Source organism: Aulonocara stuartgranti (genome assembly GCF_965226115.1).
Source record: "Aulonocara stuartgranti genome assembly, chromosome: 1".
NCBI classification, from domain to species: Eukaryota; Metazoa; Chordata; class Actinopteri; order Cichliformes; family Cichlidae; genus Aulonocara; species Aulonocara stuartgranti.
In genome coordinates this window covers 2,507,186-2,525,192 of record NC_138939.1, presented here as the reverse complement: position 1 = coordinate 2,525,192, position 18,007 = coordinate 2,507,186, and the positions used below count along the sequence as shown (strand labels likewise).

Genomic DNA, 18,007 nt, shown 5'->3' with positions numbered 1-18,007 from the left:
GTGACGCCAGCATCACGAACAGGGTGGAGCATGTGACCCAAACGCTCGACAGAAGCCAAGTTTGATTCCTGAGGGCATTTACTGTGTCTTCCCCCGAGCGCGCTCCGCTGTCCTGTCTGAATAAAGACTAAAGAGCCCAAAAACCGTGGGCGAGGTTACTAATCTAATCTCTTAATCTTAGTCACATGAGAGTGGTTCAATAAAACACAGAAAATGACCTGGGAGTGACCACTGAAGGACTGAACTCCAGCTCCCATGATGCACTGCAGCAGAACATAATGTTCTCACGAGCTGCCCCCAACTCTGAACCAGATGATGTAATGCATCTGCAGTGTGTGTGTGTATGTGTGTGTGTGTGTGTGGAGACAAGGTGAGCCAGAGGCTGCAGCAACAAGGAGAAGGAGAAACCTCCACATCCCAACTGATGATGTCATCTGCAGCCAATCAGCTGAGAGTGCTCAGAGCCACACCTTCTGTGTGTGTGTGTGTGTGTGTGTGTGTGTGTGTGTCTGATGTAAAATCGGGTTATGGATTCAGCAGAAACAATAACACATTGTGCTTTTATTTGAGCACTAAGGTGTTGCTGCAGAACAGAAATGAGGCTGTTTGCAGCAGTGCAATAGAATAGAATAGAATAGAATAGATGTGACGGGAACAGAGGAGGCGGGGCTCTGGCCAGTTCTGCAGGATGCTTTTGAGGACAAACAGCAGCAGAATAACTAGAAGAGGTGACATCACCTCTGAGGCCGTAAGATGATGTCACCAACAATGAGGTCATTGCAATGAAATGGATTCGGAGTGATGTCATCATAATGGGACTGAGTAAAAGCAAGAAAGTAAAGTGGATGAGTCATGCAGCTGAGGTGAGACTGGACAAACACATTAGCGCATCTTTTACTCGTGCTGTGAGGACATAACCTGCAGTGTTACACAAACAGAATTAGGTAAGGGTCACGTTAGACTAAGATTAAGGTTTTAATCAGGTTAGGTTGAGCTCAGAGTAACGTTGAGAAAACGTTTGTGTAAGGTTAGATTTAGAGGGTTGGACAAAGGTACTGATGCTGACTCCCTGCTGAGCAGCTGCTTGTGGTACAGTGGGGTGTTCACTGTGTGGAGGAGGCGGGGCCCTGAAGGCTTCACTGGGTGAAGTACAACCTGCACAGGTGGCCAGTACACGTGCCCACAGCCAAATTGAAATCTCCAGTGGAAGAGTGTGGCGAGAACACAGACCAGCTCTGGCTACAAGTCTGACTATGAGAAAATGATGATCTGAGTTGCTGGTTTCAAGCCTTATTGAATAAAACGTGAAAGTAATTTTGGCCCCACTGCAGTCAGAAAATAAGAATAATTCAGGCTCATCAGCATCATTCAGTTTCTCACAATCAGTTTTAAAAGTATTTTGGTCAAAACACTTCACAATGGGATGAGGTGACGCCATCTTTTATATACAGTCTCTGGCTCTGTCTCATAATGCATGAGAACTCCTCAGCACTTACACATGATCACCATGTGACCGACTGAAACTGTGGGGTGTGGGTCTAAGCTGCTGCTGTGTTTTTGAATAAAGTTTGAATGCTGCAGGATTCAGATTAAACAAACGTGTTAAATTCATCGACAGGCACCGATGATTTCTTTGTGCCACGAAACACTCGCTCGGCCCTGAATGAAACGAGCTGGAGCGATGTGTCGGCGAGGCATCGTGACCGCAGCCCACTGAGGAAGAGGAGGAGGAGAGTGAGGGAGGGGCGAGCTTCAGGCTGAGGAGAGAGAGCTGCGTGGGCTGAATATCAGCGGAGGCGAGTAAACGCTGCAGGACGAGACTTCCAGAAACTCACCTGGGTTCACCGCCGTGACTTTCACTTTGTGTCGGATCATTTTTCACAGTTTGAGGGAATTTTCAGACTAAAATCAAATCCTCAGATTCTGCCTTTGGGCTCAGCTGCAGGTGAGACACACACGGAGACATCAGCTGCAGACATATATATATATACACACATACGTATATATATATAATAATATATATATACACACATACGTATATATATATAATAATATATATATACACACATACGTATATATATATAATAATATATATATACACACATACGTATATATATATAATAATATATATATACACACATACGTATATATATATATATATATATATATATATATATATATATATATAGTTATATATATATTATATATATATATATAATATAAAGGAACAGCGTGGCACACGTCTCATGGGGCTCCTCAGAGCATCCCTCTCCTCTTTAGCCCGGAGGAGTCAAAGAATTTCACCTATGGGTCCATCTGACCTCAGATCGGTTTCTCACGTTGCCTCAGTCGCGCAGAGAACACGGCGTTTCCTCTCTGTATGAATGACCTTTAACCTGCAGGTGTGGACGTCACTGCCAGGCCTGCTCCAGCCTCCCTCTCTTCTTAACCTCAGTCATAGTTCAGGAGCAGTTTCAGGTGTGGCAGAACATCGACCTCTGCATCATCCAATCACCTTCACCTTCCACACAGCACTCACCTGACATTCTCCTAACCCCGGGAACCCTACCGATCCCCTCTGGCACCCCTAACTTCTTGCTGCCCTGGATTTCCCAGCTCTGGCTCCTTAAGACCCGATCTGATAACAGAGCTTTTCATCAGACGGGTCGTGACAGGCAGCGAGTCCTGGAGGTGCATGGACTGATCTCCATCACAGAATCACGCCTGTGCTTAATGCTTTGCTGTCTGAGGGTCTGAAGATCACAGGCCTGCAGGTTTGTTCCTGCACACAGAGACTTCTCCAGGTTATTTTGATGGCATTGTGCACACGATGACATATTCAAGTCTAGATGTAGTGTTGTTGCAGTTTGGTGAATGTGTGCGTGCTCTCCAAGATTCCACTCTTCCTCCAGCAGTGTATTTTTATTTTTCATGAAACTGAAAATGACCCAATTTAAACATCTGATAAATAAAATCGAAGAAAAATAGCATGTTTATAAAACAATCTATTTTTTTTTGTGTCCCAAAGTTTGATATAACATCCATGTGGAGCACACGGGGTGAAACACTAAAATTACTTCCACCTGGTGACAGTAGCCCCCCCCCCAAAGCTAGCATGACTCTGACCAAAATGCTAACTTTGCATCTTCAGAACCCATGGGTAACAGAGGCAGTGTCCATCTTTTATATACAGTCTGCATTGTGCAGGCAGGTGAAGCTCGGTGAAGATGAAACTGGTTGCAGCAGGGTTTGTGATTTTTAAAGTTTTAAAATGAATTTTAGCTCTTGGTGACCTCACAGCGAGTCCCCTTCAGTCTCATTATCAGTCCACATACTTCTGAACACTCGCAGTTCTGAACACCTGCCGTCAGCTGATTATCCACGTTAGACAAAGTTTTAAATGAGTAACTAACTTAACTTTCCAGGTTTACATGAAAACCTGACAGATTCAGGCCCCCACTCTGGACACGAGCGCCTCATATCTGTGTGTTGGAGTGAACGGCGTCGCCGAGCTGAAAGAAAACAAGCTAAACTTGTTTGAAGCTGTCAGTGTTTCGTGCAGGCGTGCCGTCTTCTCTGCGGCTTCGTGCTTTGTCCTTTTGAAAGCTGAAGTGAGTGGAGAGATGAGTCAGACGCTCTTCAGTCCGACCACGCTGCCGGATTTCAACGAGCGCGTAGGCGACAGAAGCGAGCGGCGTGTTGGCAGCTTGGTGGCAGATGGTCGGCGGGCGGACGACCTGAATCCATTCACAGAGCTCAGACATGAATGAAGACAAGCACATACACAACACACAATCCAGTACCTCCAGAAACACCAGAGAACTGCTGTCAAGTGGGAGGTTTTCTTTCCTCCATTCATCCTTTCACATCCTTTATTTTACAAGCACAGTTTGTTGGGAACATGCCGTCTCCTCCAGAGGAAAAACCTTTGCACACTTTTCAGCACCTCTTAATAAATTAAACAGAATCTAAGTCTTTCTGAACAGTAAACAGCAGAAAAGAATCCACATCTGGTGGTTACCAGCTGTTTACCAGACGCAAAGCAAAACGGTGAGCGTTGAAATGTCCTGCTGTGGAATGACGTCATCGATAACCACAACCGCGCTGTCAGATTAAGGCCCTTTTGACCTTTGACACTAACGTTTGTTTTTGCGTTGCAGGCGACTCTATGAGCCTGCTTGCCCTGAGACACTTTCACAAAATCACAACGAAACGTGAAGCAGAATCCTGACCCGCTGATGGAGGAAATGATGGGGTTTCACGCTGGAGCGGTACCACGGGTCATCGTGGCGAAGTCTTCAATGCTGTTTGAATCAGCACAGTTTGGATTCTCCATCAGCTGACGCAGAGCTCATCGGAATCATCACTTTAAGAACTGAAGGCCAGTCAGTCCTGAAAACCTCTGAATGTGTCCCCAAGTGCAGTCCCAAAAATCATCAAGCTCTACGAGGACACTGGCTCCCATGAGGAAAGGAAGACCAAGAGTCACCTCTGCTGCTGAGGATAAATTCATCCGAGTCACCAGCCTCAGAAATGGCAAGGTAACAGCAGCTCAGATCAGACACATCTCTACATCAGCTGTTCAGAGGAGACTGTGAATCAGGTCTTTATGGTCAGGACAAAGGAAAAGCAGCAAGCAGGAGCAAGGAGTGGACATGAGACCAGTGCACATCTGTGCTTTGGTCTGATGAGTCCAAATTTGAGACCTTTGGTTCACCCACTGTGTCTTTGTGCCACACAGAAAAGGTGAACGACGGTCTCTACATGCATGGTTCCCACCACGAAGCATGGAGCAGGAGGTGTGATGGGGCACACTGAACCACAGCATCCTGCAGCCACATGTCATCCCATCATTTATTTAGGACAAACAGCCGACATCGGACTTAGTTTGACTCGTCTGTCCTTTAGTTTCTCACAGAGCTCATTTTGCCCACTAAACACTAGCATCCTGCTAATGCGTGCCGACTGGTCGGTTTAGGACAGGACGTCCTCCCTTGATGGTGCCCGTCTCAGGAAGTGCAGTTCTCCGTTATTTCTCTGGACATTTGTGACCATCACAAGAACATCGTCTATGTTCTCTGAGAACATTTCAAAGAACCTGGACGCTTTATAGCGTCGTTGTTTAGGAGCTCACGGACTCCAGTGTAGAAAGTGTCTGAGAGAGACACGGCAGACTTCGGCTGGTTTACATCTAGGGCTGCCACACACGATTATTTTGATAGTCGACTAATCAGATCATCATCCATTGAACGTAAAACGTACAGCTTATTGCACCAGCAGCATCTGCTCTTATATAACTATCATTAGCTTACAGCTTTAAGTGTTTCAGGTCTGTGCTAACTAAAAATAAAGACAAGATGATAGTTTATTAAATTTTAATGAAATTTGCAGATTGTTTCGGTGGAGTTGAGTAAACCGATTTACTCAGGAACAAATAAAATACTTAAAAAAGCCAAACAATAACATTTTGAAGTTATCTAAGTGACTCATATATCATGTTTAACCTGAGTAGCGAAAGACGGCGGTGGGTTTGAAAACGATCTGCCGGGAGTCCGGTGTTCTCACGGCTCTAGTGAGCCTAGCCCCCGGCTAGCTATCGAGCTAGTGGGTAACAGACGTCTCCGAAAACGTCGGAGCGCTTTTGAAAATATGCGGTGTCTTGATTAGGGATGGGTATCGTTTAGGTTTTATCCGATACCGGTGCCAAATCGGTACTTTTGAAACGGTGCCGGTGCTCAAACGGTGCTCGAACCGGTGCTTAAAGAATGGAGAACACAAAATTGGTCCAAAAACCTCTCATGTTCAGCTGTTTTTTGTAAAAAGATAACAATGTTAGCCTTTTCTGCAGCTATGGGGCATATATGGCATCACTCTTGGCTGGAAGCAGTGCTTAAACAATGGAAAAAACACAAACTTTGTCCTAAACCTCTCATGTTTAACTGTTTTCCACTTTTTCTTTGGTCATTTTAGCCTTTTTGGCCAGGGTGAAGGGAGCATCTGCCATCAAACAAGAGGACAGCCGCATGTAGCTATGATGATGTTTGCTAGTTCACCTTACATGCATTAATGTAATAACGTGGTTAGCCTACTCAACGTAAATTAGCTACTCACGCAGAGAAGAACGGCTGCTGCTGCATCATCATCCTCATCATTTCTGCTACACTGGCAGGGCTAGGGGCCAGGACTCTCCTCTTCGTGTTTTTGGGGGATGTTGCATAACAGGCAACCCACCCGCAGTAGATGTGCTCGGTGTGAGGTCTCGCAGCAAGCTATCAAATACGGCGCATTTCTGGGCTTTTAAAAAAAACGCTATGCGTCGCCAGGTGTTTCATCAGATTCGAGGTGTTACCTCCTTTGACAGTATCACAGTATCAGCTTAAAGCACTTGTTGCTGCTGAGTTTGCATCTTTTGCTGTGAAGTACAGCCAGACTTTTGACCACTTCGCCTTGGACATTTTTAATCTGTAGCTCTGCTCTAACAGAACGTACGTACCTGGCCCCGCCTACTATCCTCGGAAACGTAAAATGATTGGCTAGAATCTAAAGTGTATCACAGCTCAGGAAAAAAAAGCACCGAAATAAAGCACCGAAATGTGCGCTGCTTTTCGGTCTGGTTACTACCGTTTATGTCAGAACCGGTGCCATCATGGCACCGGACACCGGTACCCATCCCTAGTCTTGATAAACTGAGCAGGTATTTGAGGTTTACACAGCTACATTCTCGCCTGAAAATATGTTAAACGTTTATTTTGTGACCCAGAAAGAATAATAAGAGTAATATTAAAACTAACTAGCTGCCGCCATTGTTGGAAACTAAGCTGGGCCGCGCTATGAATTCTGGGACACAGCTTCTTCTTCTTCGGGGTTTAACGGCAGCTGGCATCCTTGTACATGCAGTGCTGCCATCTTCTGTTTCAGTCCGTTATTACACTCTTAAATCCTGCTACTTATTCCTGCGTCTTTTGAGATCTTACAAAGCTTCAAACGACGCGTCGACTATTAAATCAGTCGTCGACGATTTTAATAGTCGACGTAATCGTGACTAGTCGACTAATCGTGGCAGCCCTATTTACATCACTATCGATCAATCAGCACTCAGTGACCTGTTATTGTTCCGTAAGCGTGGCGTTTGTTTCCTGACGTCTGAACAAAGACGGAGCTTCTGGAATCACGAGGTCGAGTCGAAGGCTTAAACCCAGTTCTCATATCAGAGCTCATTTTATTTTACATGCCATAAATCCTTTCAGTACTTTCACAAACAAAGCCAACAGTAATGGAACAGAAGATATAAAAATATAGTTCTCTCTCTCATTTTGGGAAGGAGCAGCCAATCAGGTCACCTGATCATACAGGAAGTTCAGCCCTCGCTTCGTCGTGTCTGAACCTGTGACGAGGTGCGTCAGCAGTGGAAGATCTGCTCCAGGTAATAGTCTGTGTCCTGCAGAGGGAAACCTCTGAGGTCAGGGATCCTCGGGCATCATACACTTCCTGTTTCGGACCTGAACCACTTCCATCCTCTCCTTCAGGAAGTTTCCGAAGGCTTCGGTCTCCTTGCTCTCCTCCGTCACTGAAAAATCAAACATCATACGTCTGAATGTTTATGAAATAATTTCAGGCTTCTAAGAAAATCAGGAAGCTTAATCCACGCCAACTCTTTCCTCACCGGCGTGGTCGATGTCGTCTGTGTCGCTGTCCACCGCCTCCTCGTCAGGATTACCGCGTGTCATAATGAGGTCACTGGGCCCGGCGATGTCGGCTTCATCTGCTGGCAGGAAGTCAATCGGTCAGTTAGAACTACAAAAACGTAGCATAATAACAGTTTAGCTTCATGGCGCCGGCTCTACCTGTGGATGGCGTGTTCCTCATGTCGACGGCTCCCAGGTCCTTCCGGAGCCGCTCGAGCTGCTCCTGCTGCTTCTTGCTCTGAGCGTCGGTCTGCAGGACAGGAAGTCGGTTCAGACAGGACGACGTGAGGGCGGAGCAACAGGGAGAAACAAAACGGAGCACTCACCAGCTCTTTGCGGAGTCGTTCGTACTCGGGTCGGTAGTCCCTGAGGAAGCAGGAGGAAGACTTCAGTTCGTCACAACAATTTGTTTCCTCCATGAAAAAAAAAAAGAAAAAGAAAAAGAACCCAACGCTCAGCGTCGAGCTCCACGACTCAAAAGTCTAGTTTTTATTTTTGAGTTAAATAAAATAACTGTTACTGTTGCTAACCACCACACCATGTTTTACAGACTGTATACTGCTTATGTGGTTATATGGATACTGCAGCAAACAGAGTCCTGTGGTCATTAATTCAAAGTCATTATTTATGGTTTCGTGATGCACGCTCAGTCATCCAGGTCAGGAAATCACTGATTAACCCTTTAAAGCCCACCACAGAACCAAGTCCGCTACAGCTTATCTTTATATTTTTACCTGCTGCAGTGCAGAAGTGTCTTGCCCAAGGACACAACGACCAGGACAGAGCTGGGGATCGAACTGGTTACAAGATGAGCTTCCCAACCCCCTGAACCACGGTCGCCCACAAAATATTTCTAGGTTTATCCCTCAAAACTTTAAATGCAAAAAGTTGCGCAACATACTTTCCAACTACAGAGAATCTATTCTGAGTGTCTTCATAGTTTAATTTTTGACACTAATTTTCCTAAAGTGCAGGAAAAACAAAATATTTTTGTGCACAACATGCAAAAAAAACATCAAAATAAACTAATTCATACAAAAGTGTGATTTAAGTTTATGGCTTTCTGTACAGTTTCTGGGAGGCTTTAAAGTCACACATGACTTTACAAAACTGCAGCAAACCTTTGAAAGGCCTTGTAAAAACTACGTTTCCCACAATCAACTTTCTGGGATTATTTATGGGTATTTGGCGCCCTCTAGTGGCTGACACCACACGCAGCGTCCTCATATTGCAGACACAAAGGACATTTAATCTCTTTACTATTCTTCATCTTTAATAGACTCATAACTTATAGGACTTCAAAAAAAACACTTCAGGTAAAAAATAAAATACAAATTAAAAACCTCTCAGCTTTATGAGGACCAAATGTTTTTATAACTCGCCTATTAAAACTGTATTAAAGGTTAAGGGCGACTGTGGCTCAGGGGGTTGGGAACCGGAAGGTCGCCGGTTCGATCCCCGGGCTCTCGGTCCTGGTCGTTGTGTCCTTGGGCAAGACACTTCACCTGCCGCCTACTGGTGTTGGCCAGAGGGGCCGATGGTGCGATATGGCAGCCTGGCTTCTGTCAGTCTGCCCCAGGGCAGCTGTGGCTGCAACTGTAGCTGCCTCCACCAGTGTGTGAATGTGAGTGGAATTGTAAAGAGCTATATAAATGCAATCCATTATTATTATTAAAGTTTTCAATATGACGGGTGTGGCCTCGCGATACAGGTGTAGCTTGTTAGATTTGTACTGCTGATTGTCATTTATGCTTAGAAATATCTACTCATATATGCTTAGAGTTGTATAATCAATGTCATGTTGGTAGAGGTTTGATCCTTAATAGTCTGCAAAGGCTTGGTGTGCATTCCAGAGTGTTCTGGCATTCACATCCTGGGAGCGTGGGAGAGGTCGTACCTGCTCTTATTGTTTTATGGTAGGATAAACGTGGCTATGTCAGTTTTAGGCTAAGTGCCTTTTGTTTAGATGGACCGCTAGACTCCTGGCACCAGCTTTAGGGAGTCTTCACAGGGTCACATCTTGCACTTGCACACACACAGTACTCTGTGTGTATGTAGACGTCATATGTTAATGAACCTATGTATATTCATGTGAATAAAAGGAGTGCTATGGGGAACCTGGCTGAGAGTCTGTGGTCAAGTGGGTGGAACGACACTTGGCTCCAGGCAGGTCTCTGCATGAGTAACACGAAGAACTTTGCCTACTTGGTGTTCAGTGCTTTTGCTGTGTAGTTAAATTGTCTCGTTCCAGCGGTGGGCCTGTGCTAGACAGACCCAACATAGCTGCTAGCCGCCAGTTTCCTAATCAAGTTTGCTACTGTTGGAGGAGAACTTCACAAAAAAATTAAAACAAAGATTTTACACGTGTTTCATTCAGTGTTGTTGTTGTTTAACTACTTAAATCATGTCAGGTTTGAGGTTTTATTCTGACGCTTTGAGCAAACAAAGATAACCTCGTGTTTTTCCCCTCTGGTCAAAAAGTGCCTGAATGTTTTAAAACAGCTGTATAGAGTCAGATCAGCTCACTGGGAACTCCTCATGCTAATGATCATGCATCATATCACCAGTGTGTCTGACTCACCTCTCGTACTCCTTGGCCGCGTCCTCCACCTGCATAAACAGCTCGTCTAATCCACTTCCTGTCACCGCAGACACGCCCACCACCTGCAGGTGCAGAGACTTTATCGCTTTATCCTTTTCTCTAACTTGCTCTGACCCATCAGTGCGTGAGGTAGTGTGGCTACATCCATCCTTTACATACAGTCTATTTAAAACCCTGTAAGCAGGTAAACCATCAGCATAGCCTCTCCCTGTGTGCGTCACACAAAGTTAAAACTTTGGGGTTTAAGGATTTGCTAAGGGTCCAGTTTTTCGGCGGTCCCTCTCACCCTCAGGTTGGTGTAGAACTCGTCCAGCACGAGGCTCATGGAGCGCGTCAGGTTGCTCACGTACGAGGTTTCCTGGTTCAAAGCGTCCTGGAAAGCCTCAAAGTCCTGCATCCACTCCACCGCAAAGCTGTGGTCAATGATGTCGGTCTGAAAAAGAAAACCACGAGAGGAAACCCCGTCATCAGAAACAACGAGTTCAGCAATGAGCCGGCAGCACGCTGAGCGTCCTCACCTTGTTCATGACCACGATGAAGGGCAGCTTCGTCTTGTAGAGGATACTGAAACACAAAGAATCAGAGGACTTAAACAAAAACTCTGCTGACTGTCCTGATGGGATGCTCAGGTATATTTAGTGACTCATTTCATGTAAGAACAAGGCCTCCACAATCCCCTGGCTCTTATTTTGAAAGTCTAGCTGCTGTCGTGTATCCCAAACGGCAGGATGATCGAGGGCTTCTGAAGTATCTCTGCAGCCTGCAGCTGGACTCCAGCTCCACCGACTTGGACTGGAGATGGGGGAGGACACGCCCATTTGCTGCTACCAGAACTATGGTGACCAGCGGCCGTCTTAGAAAGTGGAGCTGGAGTCCGACTCCAAGGTGAGAGACTAACGGGAGGAGCAGCTGCTGTAAATCAGACCTCAGAGTCATCACGTCTCACAGAAAACATTAAAATGAATCTGATGTGGTTGGTGTTCGGTACCTGCAGGCGTACAGCATGTTGGACATGAAGGTGACGGGGTTGACGCTGCGGGACGTGTCCATGACGTAGATCACCACACAGGGGAAGGATGACGCCTACAAATGCACGCAGACGCTCTAAACGACTCGTCTTTATTCATAACTTAGACATAAAAGCAGACGAGCAGACCCACCAGAGCTTCGGTGATGATGGTTCCAGACGCCGACCAGGTGAAGACTTCGATCTGACCTGGAGTGTCAATCAGGACGTACCTGGAGCCAGAGAGACACCTGCTCATTCATGCTGTTGTTCAGTATGATGTTTATACGCTGCTCAAAAACATTAAAGGAAACTTTAATCAGGATCAGCTGCTTCGCTGTGAATGAAATGAACAACAGGTGAAACAACACTGAGACAACCCTGAACAGGACTGGTTTTACTGGAGGACATTTTTCCCCTTTTACTGTTTTTCAGGATTTTTGCATTTGGCTGTGGTCAGCATCAGGCCCGACCTGCACATCTTTACACAGATAGTCCGACTCCTGCAGGATGGCACATCCATAAGTGCTACTGAAGGTTTGCCGTGTCTCCCAGCAAAGTCTCAAGAGCATGGAGGAGATTCCAGGAAACAGGCTGTTACTCTAGGAGGGCAGCACTCCTAGTAACAGGAGGAACAGGATGAGCACGACCAGAACTACAAAGAGGCCTCCAATGAGACACCGCTGCGAATGTCCAACCAATCAGACACAGACGGGGGGCGTTGTCGGAGCCTATGCTGGTGCAGCCTCTTATCTCGAGACTATGCAGGCCGTCCCTAGAGGATGAAGGAACTGATCCATGCACTGCCCCGCATCGCCCGACCTAAATCAGTAGAACTCCTCTGCGATGTTACGTTTCTCATCAGGACATCACCCCGGCGCCGTCAGGCATTCATGCAAACACGTGGGGGGATTCAAACTCCCGAGAATCATTTCTGAACTCCTGCAACGAAATCTGAACAAAACGGGCCTGCATCGATTTTTTTACTTTGATTTTGGGGCGCCTTTGAATTTAGCCCTGTGTAGGCGCATCATTTCAATTTCCATTACCCCTAACCTATTACCCTCAGTGAGATCTGCTGTGCTTTAAGGTGTTCCTTTAATATTTTGGAGTGTTGTGCATCACAACCACACACGGGATGCCGCTGGCATCCCTCACAATCCTTAAAACATTTAGCTGCAAATAAGCAGCTACATACTGACCGGTGATTCTGTCGCTTCTTCTCGATGAACTGCATCACCTGAAGAAAACAAACACAAAGTCAGCATCCGAACTGTTTGTCTGGTGTGAACATTCGTACCGCGGGATGTTGAGATTTGTGAGTCACCTGATCAAAACGGGTGGCGAACAAGTTGAGTGACGTCACGATGCCGCCGTTGGGTCCGAGGCCGTACTGCTTCATCACCTCCTTGTAGTTCACCGTGTCCCTGATGTCTGAAAGCAGGAGGACAGACAGAGAAAACTAACAGACGCTGAAGATGACGTGGAGCTAAAAGTCTTTCCGGCTCCGTTTGAGTCACAAAAACACGTGAAGGTTTATTTGCTTTCGCTGTGATGTGTAATGCAAATATTAAATGCACTTCTGCAAATCCAGCATCGCACATCAAGTTTTAAGTTCAGTTTGGTTTGAATGAGTAGGGTCCAGCAAACACATGGATCCTTACCGATGTTTGCAGGGAAAGGGACCTCGTGGACGGCGGGGTCCAGGTTGATGACATATGGAGGAGCTTTGAGGGAATGCAGGTGAGCCGTCAGCCTCTGCAGGAAACAAAAGTACTCAGATTACTCGAGACTGCGGCTCACTTCACAACAGGCAGACAAACAGGAAACACTGTTCATATGGAGGAAATGTTCTGAGGAAGAGGGGGGAAGCTGAAGATGTTAACATCAGCTGCTTAAAAAAATCTTCATCTCTGAGCTCAGACTGAAGGAGCAGCAAACATCCGTCACAGGGTGTCATTGGTTTAATTTAGGGACTTTATTAAGCTATTTTAACATTTATTGGGTTATATACAATTTAGTAAAGTTTGACTCTACTCTATATTCTATTGTTTTCTACTTAAACGTGCTAAGACTATGTAATCCATACCTTGCTGACCTAACTTATATTCTATTGAGCTTTTATGCTTTCTCTAAGTTATTTTATTAAAGGCTGTTGTAGGATAACTAACCTGCTGCCTCTCCTACCTGACTGAAATCAAACTGATTTTCTTTGATGCTAATGGGTTTGTGCGCGTTTTGGGGGCTTCCTCGGTGTGCCACAGAAAGCTGGTTGGTACCTGAGTTTTAGCTGAATTAAATAATTAAAAAAGCTCTCCCTCCTCCTCTGATGTAAACCTGCTCACACACCGGTACCTGTCGCTGCTCGTTTATTTACCTTTCGCTCTCTCTGAAGAAGCTAACTCATGCGGCTAGCTGCGTTAGCCGCTAAGGGACCGGGACTCACCTGGACGAAGGTGGTTTTCCCGGAGCCCGCCATGCCGAGCACGATGAGACACACGGGTTTGTCCCCGGCAGCAGCTCCCGGGACCCCGCTGCCACCTGCCGTCGCCGAACTGCCCCGGGTCTCCGGGAAAGCCGCATCAGTGCCGGGACAATCCGCCGCCGCTGCCATGATGCTGGAGGGATATTATAGTAACCGGCTGCCGTCCACACGCAGCCGCTGTCGTAAAATGGAAACGCGGTGTTCAAAACGAAAGGCAGAAGGCAGCAGCGTGTTTAATAAACCACGATGAAAACACAAGGAAACTTTATTAGAATATTTTACAGATAAATTAATATAAATAAAAAAAACACGTGACTGCAGAGAGTAAAATATTTCTACTGTTCACGGGTCTTAAAAAATTAGAAATATTACGTTTAGTAAATTTTAGTAGTTTATAATTTATTAGTAACACAGTATATAAATAATTAATCATTTCTATATTATATATATTTCTGTATTTTAAAAGAATATTGGCTTTACTAGTTTTATGTTTTGCAAATATTTTAAATAATTAATTTTAATATACGTAACTGGAATTTTCACATGTATCACTAACACTTCCTTTTTAAAAAAAATTATAAACCAATAAATACTTATTTTTCTCATTATAGTCTAGAAATATTCTGAAATTTTACTTTCCTTGAATAAAACTCTAAAAGAAGTAGATTCTTCGTCTTCTTAATGTTGGTTTAAAATGGAGCACTGTAACAAAAAATAATTTCCCCCAGGGATCAATAAAGTATTCTGATTCTGATGATTCTGAAATGAAAATTGCTAGAAGTGTGGTGGATGATTTTCACAATAAGTCTCCTCCAGCAGTGGATAAAACTTCAACATAATAAACATTTGCATAAAAACAGATTTTAAATGTGTGGATTTTATATTTTGCTACATGAATGAATGTGAACGAGGTAAAACAGCCAGCCTTTTCAGTCATTTTATTGCAAATGAAAAATGTGAGCATACATGTAATTAAATCTTCAGTGCAGATTAAAAGTACAATACACCATCCATAAGCAAAAGCCTCATAATAATCAGACGATAACACAGTCTAACTCAGACAAGGGCACCAGTCATTCAATATAATAATCAAAGTTAAGAAGGAGAAATAATGAGACAAAAAATATGAAATAATAGGATACGACAAAAAAGAAAACATCAAAAGTCAGAGTCAGCTATCAAAAGAATTTAAAACATCAAAAAGTGTAAAAGATTTCTGATTATGGCGCAAAGCAGAAATTCAGTTTCCAGTTTAAACCAAAACTACAACAATGAAAGATTTAGAAATCTGACGACGAGCACGTTCAGGAGCTGCAGCTGAGCAGGATCCAGACTCACCGAGCCATCACTGCTTTTCTTATCTGTAGAACATTGTGATCTGCAGCTGTCTTCTATCCAGCGTTCTGTCCTTGACTTTTTGTTTTCTAAATGAGAAACTCTCTCCAAAATCTGTTCTGCAGCGTTTCACTGCAGGTCGCAGTCGGACGTGAAATACAGCAGTGAGCTCTCACAATCACAGTAAACTGAAACTAGGTCTTCAAATATATTTTACTCGACTGAAGTAAAACTAAAAACACTGCCTGAAATGATCCTGTGCTTCCTTAAGTGAACTTGAGATCGACCCATTTAGATCATTTCATATTTTTATTGTTTCAGTCTAGAGCAGCTTTGCATGAGTCACTATTAAAAATAATCCTTCTTTACCTTCTGCTGAACCTGGATGTAGCCACTGTGATGTCACCCTTTGTTTTCAGCTTGTGGAATTGAACAAACGGATAAATAAAGGCCGTCTCATCATCATCATCATCATAACCTGTAACCCCCATCGTGTAAAATGACCAATTAACATCCAGAAAACTTTCATCATGCCTGATATATTATGACATCATCATGACTAATATGTGTGTGCTGCATCTAAAGTCAAAGGTCACTCTTTCAAGGATGCCAATATTCACATTTTGGACAGAGAAGACGGAGTGAACGACCCTCTTTAGATGGAGGGCGGAGCTTATGACACCGACTGTCTGACGTTCTTATGGAGAACAGTAGAGTTTAAATACCAGGGACTCTCCACCGTTTGGTTTTACAGCTGCAGAAGCTTCTCAGATGAAACTTAAAGAAGTCCAGTGGCTTTTCTTTCCAAGAAGCAGATCTCTGCAAAGACCAGATTATGAACAAAGTGACAAAATTATTGGAACTTCCGATTATTGTGTCTTTGAGTGTTTTAATACCTTTGGAAAAGGGCGAAATAACAGTGCAGGGTCCAACGTCATGTGGCTAACAACGAGGAGCTGTGAAGGCAGGACAGAGAGAAGTTATCGCTCTGTTGTTGAACACAAACATGCAAAGCATATCTTATCCCACGCAGACAGCTTTCTGTGAGCACGCTCAACTGAAGCCTTAAACTTGTCCACTACAAACTCAGGCAATGACAAGTAGTCTGATGACAGCAGCATGAAACTAATTCAGAACATTCGACGCGGTTTGCGATTCAGAGAAGAGAAAGAGGAAGTAAAGGATGCAGATTTACTGAAATAAAGGCACTTACAACCTGCTGTAAGAAATACTACCCCAGTACTCTTAGTCGAGTAAGTGAAAAAGTCTGAAGCCACCATTCATTTCTTTTGGAAGGTGTTTCAGAGAGAAACTGGCCATATTTTATCGTACCACCCACGACTCAGGGCAGAGTTCCCCAGTAATTAGCTTCAGTTTATATGATTGTAATTGTGTTTACCTACAAATACTTAAAGGTCAATTCATATTAATAATTGTACTACAAATAAATGCAAGTCTTTGGTTGGAAACAAAAAAATGTATAGAAATTGCCTTCCTACCTGTACATTTATCCTTTCTGAGGTCCTGATGAGTAAAGTGAGCGAGGAAGTTCAGAGAAGACAAAGGCTGATCTCATCTCAGCGTGAGGCTGGTAGATCCACACGACTGCTGTCGTTTCCTCTTCTAAAACACAGTAACAGAAAGTTTGTCCTCAGAGCGGAGCAGATGTGGACAAGCGTGAATTAAAAAGTGGGTTCGGTTTGGCCTGAAATTTGTCTGTTTGCAGCACGGAGCCTCTGATGAAGATGCCTGCTGGAAAGTTACAGGGGCGGAGCTCGAACTGAGAGGCTGAACCATGAAACTATGAAAGTACAGACATAGAAATGAGCTGAACAGACTTTTGGATATCTGCAGTTCCTTTCATGCATGGGAAATCTGTTTTTTATTTTTTAAATAAAAACTGCAAACCATGAGGTGACAAACTGATATATGGTCCCTGTGCTGCAGGCACAGCTGAAGGGCAGTGAACGCCTTTGCTCTGTTTTCACAGGCTCCAAAACATTCCCAGCCTAAACTAGTTTGCAGTGTCTGCCTTTACAGATGGATTCTGTGCATTATTTTGTTTCATACCAAGATTCAGCTTTCGTTCGCCTACATCCTGTTTTATATCCTTAACCCTTTGACCCCTGTGTGGAATACATGTGCAGACATGCAGGACCTCCACAAAAAACACAGAGTCCCGTTTCCCCTCTTTGCCCAGCGCCTCTCAACAGATACGACTTGTTTGCCTCTCCTGCTACATATTTCACGTTGAACTGTGTTTGACCTGCAAAGGGGACTGGATTTCAGTACAAGTGACGTCTGTGATCTTTGTTTAGTGACGGGTGTAGAAAAAAAGTTTCACCTTCAGTTTGTTTAAAGTTTAAAGCGAGGGGCGAGTCCTGCGCTGCAGCTGCTGAGATGAAAACAGGAAGAACTGTTAACTGACTCAAATATGTCACCCTGTTATTTTTAAAGTGACTTTTTGTGACTTCCTTCTGCAAATTCTAAAATATTTTAATTCAATTCAATTCAGTTTTATTTATACACAACAACAGTCGCCTCAGATCTGAGCGCTTTATACTGTAAGCTAGACTCTACAATAATACATACAGAGAAAAACCCAACAACCATATGACCCCCTGTGATCAAGCACTTTGGCGACAGTGGGAAGGAAAAACTCGCTTTTAACAGGAAGAAACCTCCAACAGAACCAGGCTCAGGGAGGGGCGGGGCCATCTGCCTGTATTTTACCAGGTGCCTTTCATCTAAACTAGTTCAGTAGCTCAGTAATAAAACAGCAATAGTTGGATAATAATGTGAAAATAAAGACTCAGTGGGGTGTGGAGATTCAGAGACCTGATTTTTAGACCGATTACGTCACAGAGACGCGACGAAGGCTGTCCAAATTCGAA

General features: G+C 44.3%; 1 protein-coding gene and 1 long non-coding RNA gene across 3 annotated transcripts; both read right to left on the bottom strand.

The window, feature by feature from the left end:
* Positions 1–7,184: 7,184 nt before the first annotated feature.
* Positions 7,185–13,970, bottom strand: gpn1 (GPN-loop GTPase 1). Of its 2 annotated transcripts, none has more exons than XM_082529696.1 (13): positions 13,740–13,970; positions 12,958–13,051; positions 12,621–12,727; positions 12,496–12,533; positions 11,448–11,526; positions 11,276–11,370; positions 10,806–10,851; positions 10,574–10,720; positions 10,267–10,349; positions 8,012–8,051; positions 7,845–7,935; positions 7,664–7,765; positions 7,185–7,567 (listed from the first exon to the last, which is right to left on the bottom strand). In XM_082529696.1, the coding sequence occupies exons 1-13, from the start codon at positions 13,905–13,907 to the stop codon at positions 7,461–7,463; spliced, it is 1,197 nt and encodes a 398-aa protein (XP_082385822.1). In that variant the 5' UTR covers positions 13,908–13,970; the 3' UTR covers positions 7,185–7,460. The 2 variants fall into 2 exon arrangements, with proteins under 2 accessions (XP_082385822.1, XP_082385823.1); XM_082529697.1 differs by having other exon boundaries at positions 7,664–7,762; positions 13,740–13,969.
* A 731-nt stretch (positions 13,971–14,701) lies between these two features.
* Positions 14,702–16,900, bottom strand: LOC309701054. Its single transcript, XR_014274847.1, has 3 exons — positions 16,613–16,900; positions 16,010–16,069; positions 14,702–15,932 (listed from the first exon to the last, which is right to left on the bottom strand). It is a non-coding gene; the product is annotated as an uncharacterized lncRNA (long non-coding RNA).
* Between the last annotated feature and the right edge of the window lie 1,107 nt (positions 16,901–18,007).